Source organism: Corylus avellana, chromosome ca2, assembly GCF_901000735.1.
Source record: "Corylus avellana chromosome ca2, CavTom2PMs-1.0".
Lineage (NCBI taxonomy): Eukaryota > Viridiplantae > Streptophyta > Magnoliopsida > Fagales > Betulaceae > Corylus > Corylus avellana.
The window spans coordinates 13,304,616-13,313,132 of record NC_081542.1 but is presented as its reverse complement, the minus strand read 5'-3'; the positions used below and the strand labels follow the sequence as shown (position 1 = coordinate 13,313,132).

Sequence of the window (8,517 nt, the reverse complement as noted above, 5' to 3'; positions counted from 1 at the left end):
CGATCGGCTCATTTACTAAATGAACCGAGACCAAATCAAGTTTATCTAAATCGAACCCAAGCTTGTTCGCTAATAACTCTTTGCAACATAAAAGCTCTGGTCATGACATGGGGTAAGATTGGTTATGATAATGAATGCGGGCAATTTTCTTTTGGACCGCCTCAACTATGATTAGTGAAAGCATTCTCATTTCTTCTCTTTTTCTGTTGTTGTGGTCCCTCTTAAGTCAACTCAAGATTTAAATTTTTCATTACGTAGTTTGGAATCCATTTCTTCTCAAACTTGATAAAATAAAATTTACTGATCCTGATTACATAATCAATGCCAAAAAGTAAAGAAAAAACATTTACCACACCAATTGGCAATCAGCACAATCAACCATCTCTCATATCTTAAACATCACGTAAAATCAATTTTGTTGAAGGCTTCTTGTACTCTCTTAACTTAGTAATCACACCTGATGACACTGGTGATGTATACAAAATGAGCATCAATTCCAATTCTTGTGCATTGGTGAGCAAATATTTGATTAGTTCTATTTCATTCTCTCTACCGAAGAGCCGCACAATTACTGTTTTCAGTTGACGAGTAAAGATGAAGATTTGAGATTGCCAATATTCCATCTTAAATGGAAGATCTCTTGAAGACGAAGGCATTGAGTTTATCACCTGATAAAAGAAGAATAAGAGAGAAGATGAAATTGACGGAGTTAAAAGATGGAATATATATTTCCATATATATATATTGGGTGGTCTTTTACTTACACTAACATGAACGTATAGATTGAGACGCTTTAGATTAGTTGTTCCTCTGAGAAGGGAGGACAATGGTTCGAATTGGTCACCACTTCTAGTTCTTATCACAGTTAAATTGGCAAACAACCATGCTTAAGTAAAGCCTACAACGTTACAAGGCAAATCAAATGTAAAATCAATGCAAAGCAAAAAATAAATTATTCTTAGACCTAAATTAGTTTTAGATGTCTAGCCTTCTGTACGCTGTGAAGAATCTTAACCAAGTTATTCTCGGTAGAAGCTTGATTCCCCAGGTAAATGAAGACCAATTAGAGCTCGCAAAAGATCTGGCGAATCCCTCATACAGTAGTCATCGACAGTAATTCCACTCCACTTAAATGTTTGGAGATTGGGAGCAGAGATTTTCAGTGACAAACTTCTAGAGGATTTGGGATTCCAGAATAGATTAAGGTCATAGAGTTTGTGTAGCTGCTGAATCTCAACATCGCAGAGGTGATTATCAACGCTTACAATTGATAAAATCTCAATAGACGAGCTGGTGATAGTCATACCCTTTATCCTGCTAATTCTGTCAAGCTTCAATACCTTGAGGGACTTGAAAGATGAAAGCAATTCTCCCAAATTGCAGTCGTTTTCGATTCGAACGTGGCGTAATTGTAAGCTCTCGAGCTCTGTAGCAAAATCAGAACGAGCTGGGGTAATCTGAGAAAGCCATTCCCGGCATCGACCTCGAGGAACCTTAGGAATTACAAAGCAGAACACAAAGTGGGCAAAGGGTTTTGGCTTAGGACGGCGGGGTTGGGGTTGGGGGCGAATGAATTTAAGGCTAATTTCTGCAACACCACCCAATTTTATTGCTGCTTTCTTCAACCACCTCTCCACCCGGCGTTCTTCGTCGTCTTCATCATCGAAAGACCAACGGAGCAGAAAGCTCCCCGTCTTCACCCTATCCGCGCAGCGGCGAGCCATGAATCTATCCACAAATCTGTTGAAGCTAGATCCACCTGATTTGTCGTCCATGTTACTCAAACACAAATTAGGGTTTGAAATGCACAACTCTCGGCATCTTTTTGATACGAAACTTAATCTCTCAAAGTCCCTCGTCCCGAGGAAATCAAGAATGTGATGAACAACTTCACCTGGAAGGTCGCTGAATCTATCATCATCACCTGAATTCTGCTTCTTCGTAGGCGGTTCCATGGATATACTGGAACAACGAGACAGGCTTGAGAAGAAGAAGAAGCACAAGGAAACTAGCTAACTGAACAGCTTCTTCCTTCTTATATAAGGTAGAACAAAAGTTAACGGTCTTTCATCCAAACTCTTAGACTCTTTTTAAATTCAATAAAGATTCCATTGTTTTAAAAGAGTGCTGCTGCTATACGGTAAAGGCAGAAAACATCATATTTTTTGCCAACCGCTCAAATGCTGCCACCTCATATTATTTCAACATACAAAATAAGCTTGGTTTCACAGGATAATAACTCAAACAGCAAACTTCACCCGATAATTTCCCTAACAAAAGCTTACCAAATAGTCTGAACCAGAAAAATTTCTCAAACTCCACTGCCCAGACCACGCCGCCCCCTCCCTGGCAAAGACGCTGCCACCTCCCGCGAAGCCCACACTACCCAGCTCCACCAAGCCCACGTCGCCAGGCTACTCCGACGATTCACCACCGTTGCTCCGGCCGAGGGAATTAGAAAAAACCATTCCTCCACCGGTGAGTTCTGAGAAATTTTGTGATTACTACATGTGTTTTGAGTTGGGGCTGTAACTGTGTTTTAATGTTAGTGAAATGTAGAAAATTTGTTTTATAGGGCTGTAAAACCATCCTTCGATTGGTCTGTAGTTGATGATGTAAAATTTTTTTTGTAAGAGAGCCGGTGGGCAGGGTTTTTTGTAAGAGAACTTTTGGGTTTCATTTTAAGAGCAGGTGGGGTGTTATATTCTGGTGTGGATAAGTACATTTTGTAAGTTGAAATAAGCTGACTTGTCACCTTCTGGTTGGTGGGCGTAAATTGGGTCATTTACGCCCTGACCGAACAGAAGATATTCCCGTTTTAAAAACCCACCCAAGTGTATCCAAACTCTCATCTTTTTAAATTCAATAAAGACCAAAACGCTGGGTCATGGTCAAACTTGCTGTGGGTCAACAGACCCACCGTGGGTTGCAGCCAGACCCAACATGGGTCACGACCTGACCCATGCGGGTCACGGCAGCGACTCGACGTGGGTTAGAAGACTCACGTGGGTCTGGCCGTGACCCAACGTGGGTCTGCTGACCCACGGTGGGTCTCTGGTTGAGACCCACCTGGGTCACCTGGTGACCCTCAATTTTTGTTTTTAAATTAATTAAGTTTTTTTTTTAAAAAAAATAAAAAAATAATAATAATTAATTTTAAATTAAGGATAAATTTGGAATTTTTTTTTAAAAAAAATCAAGGATATAAAGATCATTTTATCACTTTTAAAGTTTAAAATATGACGGAATGGTTCAAATTGATTGCAATTAAAAGTTTAGGAGTTCAAATTGAGAGTTTTTTAAGTTCATGGGAGTTTTATAAAAAAAAGCGGTAATTCATGGCTCTAAAGTGAAGTTTCTCTTATATTTTATAATTTGAGCTCTTAATTTCATCTAACGATTTAAACAAATGCAAAAGTTTGTGTGTAACTTATCGAGTTAATTAATTTTAGTTTTCAATATGTCAAATCCGTTTGACTCGGTAATACAAACTTTTACATTTATTTAAATCGTTAATTTCCAAATGCCATACCTCTGGCTTCTTTATGCACATCAAAGAACATCATTATTTGTCAAAGAGAGCCCCTACTATCAAGTCAAGGTGTAAAACACTACTTTTGCAGCATCCAATAGAAATGTAACACATCAGCAAACACAATATACAGAATAGAAATGAAAACACCCGAAAATAACCCATCCATCACTTTTATCATCCCACTCCAACTGGGTTTTCACCGTGATGCTATGATCGTTTGGTAGAAGAATTGTCATTTCGTAGAAGAATTGTCATTTGCAAGAATGGGTTTCGATTCTGTACAACTCCCTGCAAGAATGGTTTATGATTTTGCCGAATTTGAACCATTTGTTCAGTTATATATCAGTTTGGTAGAAGAATTGAACTGTAATTTCAATCGAATAACACGACGGCAAATGGGCGTAGCGTAGTGACCGAAGAATGGGTATCGTCATTGATCTCGTTACGTAGATACGTTGTGGTTAGGAATGAATAGGAGAAAAGCGATTTTTTTTTTTTTTTTTTTTGATATCTTGGTTTGGGCTTAAAGATCAAGTGTTTTCAACTTTTTTCTATTAACTAACGTGTCAGTGTTTTATTGGTTGCTGTAAAAGTAATGTTTTACAGTCGGTTTTCTCTTTGTCAAAATAATAGCAAATCTGAACTGTTTTAATCCCACTATCTTTGAAGGTATGCTATAGCTATGATTTCAGAAAAATTCATGACAAGTTTTAGGCTTTTAGCAGTACGTGTTAGTTGTTGATTTGATTACATTAGTCAAACTTTATCTTTAACCACAGCCGGAGAGGAACCTCTGGAGACTCTGAAGAGGCAGAAACAAAGATGGGGGTTGTTGGGGGATAAAATCCCCTCGTGCGTCCCACTCAGCCACATCTATATGGAAGATAATCCAGCTGATAGAGGAAGTTGAATTTAAATCCTCTCCTCATGGAAAACTATACCCAATACAATGTACATGGAGAATCACATTTAAATACAAAGACTATACTGATAATAACTGCATAATCTCCTTAAATGAGGGATGCAAATCCCAAGAGATCATGAACTCCGGTATTCAATTAATATTGATCTCCCCCACGATATAGAGTTCTACAAGGTATCAACTACCAAAACTAATATAAAAATGACACAACGCATCAGGTAAAAGAGGACAAAAAAACTCCTCTAAAAAACCCTTAGCTAATTGCGATATATGACTCTACATATGAATGCTAACTTAAGCATTAGAGTTTCCCCAGACCGGTGGACTCTTTAACGCTCTCTTATTTTGTAGGCAATCCATCGCACTACATCGACAGGGGTAACGAGAGTGTTGTGAGCTATAATCAGAGTATCCACTCTTCGGCCTCAATGAATGTAATGCTTAAATGGCTGCAGTGAGAGTTTATTGTTACAGGCAAGCTGTAAATTGTACTTCTTTTAGACAGAAATCAATAATAGGTTCATTTCAAATTCTAAGATTTATTCTCCAAAAACCCTTGTGTTGTCCATGGGTGTGAGAACATTGAGAACGTTCAACCACCACCATCTTAGAGACTTGATATGATAACCCATCCGCCAATTTTAACATAGTGCCGAGAAAGCTCCATGAAAAATTGGTCGCCCAATTTGATGAGGGTAAATTAAAGGAGAGACTTGATTGGCCGAAATTAGTTAGATGGAGATTTTATAGCATTCACAATACACACACATGGCCTGCAACACATGGGCATGCATGCGCGCGCGCGCACACAAGTGCGAGCGCGTGTACAGAGAGAGAGAGAGAGAGAGAGAAACTTGAAGTAATTTTTTTTCCTAATTAGTATGGTTCTATCTGATTTTGTTGAATAGAATTCCAGATGCACATATGTAGCACAAATACATAGGGAAATTTAGAGCACAAGATGCCGGAATGCCGGTATGATAAACATCTAGAATTCAGTAACCAAAATTAAAGGAGATTTAGTATGGCCAGAGAGCTTCTCAGGAGCGCAAGAGAAGAATTGTGATTGGTTGTATCCTACCAATATAAATGAATGCTAGTTAGTACCTTCTTCTGCTATACCTAGGTGTGAGAAGTTGTTGGGAAGTGAAGGCAGCATTTGCATTGGATTCTTCTACTCAGTTTTGGTGTACTCAAGCAGCATGTGTGGTGACCTATAAATCTTCACCAGCGTCCAGTAAAGTACCTCTTCTACTCCAAGCTCACCCTCTGCTCTTGCAGCATATATATCCTCACATAGGGCTATCAACCTACATCAGAAGAAATTGAAAATGGGCTTACTACAAAGCAGTCACAAGATACTTCTCCCACCTCTGCCCTAGCCATCTTTTTATGGATAAGGGATTAACGAGAGGGGGGAAAACTGACAAATCCCAACTTCAAAGAGAGCATAAGAACATCAAGTAAGCAAATCATCATTTTTTCATCTGCCAACGATGAAATTGACCATTGTGGCAGAGAAAAGCGAGCACAGATTATAATGAAAGTGAGGCATCATTAATTGGAGAATGGTACATAAGAATGTTTTACCTGTCGCAGGAAGGAAGGTTCTCATAGGGGATTCTCATTCTTAAGTCAGAGCATTGAAGTCTGATAAAACGGCCAACTGCAAGAACAAAGGTTATGTACAGCCCCCATATGCTGAACTTGCTGAGAGTGTCACCAATAATACCTTCTGAAATAGTATGGCAGTATTAACAATACATCAATAAAAGAAAAAAAAAAAAAAAAAAGGACAAAAAAATACAATAAAACCAATATTTGAACTGATATAAAAATCCTTAAAAAACTTACGCGGCGGTGTTTCCTCAGATATTATGATGGCCATGGGTCCTGTCAAACGTCCACATCCGGTAACATTCGAAGAATTCACATCATGGAAGGACCACCATTCATTATCCACACGATTTATAACAAGATCCGCACTAACAGAAATTTCCTGTAAATTGTTTGCGTTTTAGTTATCTTGCAAAATATCTGTTTCCAAGGTCTGAATAAACAGTATATGTGATCATTTAAAGGACAGAGTAACTGAGGCCCTGACCCAACAGCCCCTGCGCTGAACAGAAACTTTAAAGGAAATTCCTAAAAAGTTGGACAATAATATAATTAAATTTGGAAGTCTAACCAAAGGCTCATATTTCATCTTAAAATCCTAATAAAAGCCATGGCTGAGAAGGCCTTGTTCTTCGTTCATTTTTTACTACCATGATGGATATTTGAAATTTTACGAAACAAGGGAGGAGGAGAAGCAAAAATGGCTAAGAAGTATGGGAAGGCCCAAAACAAAGTAAGGGACATTTGATTATGGAGAAGAGAGAGTGGAGTATTGTTTAAAAAAAGAAAAAATAATTAAATGAAAGATAAGCTCTGATATCATTCAAAAGATTTTACCACTATAGTTATAGATTAACAGTTATTACATATGCAAAATAGTGTTAGAAAATTAATTAAATGAATAAATTTATTATTTTTTATCAGTTTAAGCTTTTGGGATAAGTGGTGATTTAACATGGTATCAACGTTAAAGGTCTTAAGTCGAACTTTAGAGGAGTAATTTCAAAACGCGTGGAAGTTTAGAGGGGTTTTCTGAAGTTTTTCCTAAAATTAAAAATAAAAAGGTGTGGCATACCTCTTGTTCCAAAGGTCTGATATCACCAGAACCAGTAACACGGAAGTATCTTGGATATAAATTATATATCCTAAAGCTGTTCATAGAGCCATTGAGAACTTTTTGAACGTCTGATTTTTTTGGAAGATATGGAGGATCAATAGTTCTTTCATATTTCACAACTTCCTTGCCCTTTGGCCTGTCCCTGGTAAGTACCCAAGTAAAAATAATATCCATGTCCATCTCCCAGTCAAGGGACTGAATGAATCTCGTCTGAACCACATTGGGGACAAGCCACAATATACTGGCATCAGCTTGGCAGCATATCAACTGGATATCATTCTCATTATATGTGTCCAAAACACCTCTGGGATCAAGATTAATATCAGCATTGAGCTTATCCCATTGGAGTCTTTCACAAAGAGTAGTTTGGTACAAGGTCAACCTTCCACTCGCTGTTTTAATATCAACCTGAACATTGGCATCTTTAACAGGGTTGGCAATGTTTGTCGGGTTACCACTGCTATACATCTGTAAGGAGAAACGAAAAGTACATGCACAATTAGAATAGATGGTGATGAAGAGAGGATCATGCTTACCCCTTATTGACATTATATTCTAGACAATGCAACGACTCTTTTGAGGGAGAAACTCCCTTGTAATTTACCAGGGCCTTTAAGATGATTGCTTCTGCTTAACTTCATCTAAATGAAGAGTTAAAGGAAGCCAGCAGATAGATGTACTCTGATCTTGAATAAGTTATATCTCTAAGGATCTGCACTGCTGTCCATAGACAGGAAAATTGAGAAGATAGTTTCTATCCATGGAAGAATCTGTAGATACAAAGGAATTTCAAGGGTTCATACACTCTCAGGGTCTTCTCTGGTGTTTAAACCACATTCTCTAGGCTTTTTCCCTCTCTCGTCTGTTTTTTTTTTCATCAGATTATTTTCCCTTTTTCTTTTATTTACTTATGAATTCTCCTCCTCTTTGTAAAGTCTAAATTTTTTCCACAAGACTCCCCCCTCTCTCCTTTCCTCTTTGCACATGGCAGACATGCATCCATTCAAGCAAGATCCTCTTTGTGTTAGTCTTGATTGTTTTATAAGTTTGGATACCGAATGTAATTGTAGAAATAAAAAAGCAATATAACAAAAGCTCTTTAAGAGTATTCTGAAATTGAAGTGAGTGGGGATTGACATAATTATTACATATATACTAAAAAAAAAAAGATAATTATCTTCTGCATTTTACTTGTTCTTAGTCATTTAAAACATCTTAAACAAAGTTGGTGTTCATAATAGGTTCTACCCATCTAATATATCCAGCAATATAGATTCAGAAGCAATTTGTCGCAGATTCTGAAATGTTATTCAGCCCAATCAAGAT

General features: G+C 37.7%; 2 protein-coding genes across 3 annotated transcripts; both read right to left on the bottom strand.

Annotated features, from left to right (window-relative positions):
* Window positions 1–331: 331 nt before the first annotated feature.
* On the bottom strand, window positions 332–2,057 carry LOC132172190 (uncharacterized). 2 transcript variants are annotated; one of them, XM_059583640.1, is made up of 3 exons: window positions 1,124–2,057; window positions 765–1,081; window positions 332–668 (listed from the first exon to the last, which is right to left on the bottom strand). In XM_059583640.1, the coding sequence occupies exons 1-2, from the start codon at window positions 1,953–1,955 to the stop codon at window positions 1,020–1,022; spliced, it is 894 nt and encodes a 297-aa protein (XP_059439623.1). In that variant the 5' UTR covers window positions 1,956–2,057; the 3' UTR covers window positions 332–668; window positions 765–1,019. The 2 variants fall into 2 exon arrangements, with proteins under 2 accessions (XP_059439623.1, XP_059439622.1); XM_059583639.1 differs by having other exon boundaries at window positions 765–2,057.
* Window positions 2,058–5,302: 3,245 nt separating this feature from the next.
* Window positions 5,303–8,053, bottom strand: LOC132172188 (piezo-type mechanosensitive ion channel homolog). Its single transcript, XM_059583638.1, has 4 exons — window positions 7,150–8,053; window positions 6,312–6,456; window positions 6,048–6,192; window positions 5,303–5,767 (listed from the first exon to the last, which is right to left on the bottom strand). The coding sequence occupies exons 1-4, from the start codon at window positions 7,738–7,740 to the stop codon at window positions 5,632–5,634; spliced, it is 1,017 nt and encodes a 338-aa protein (XP_059439621.1). The 5' UTR covers window positions 7,741–8,053; the 3' UTR covers window positions 5,303–5,631.
* Between the last annotated feature and the right edge of the window lie 464 nt (window positions 8,054–8,517).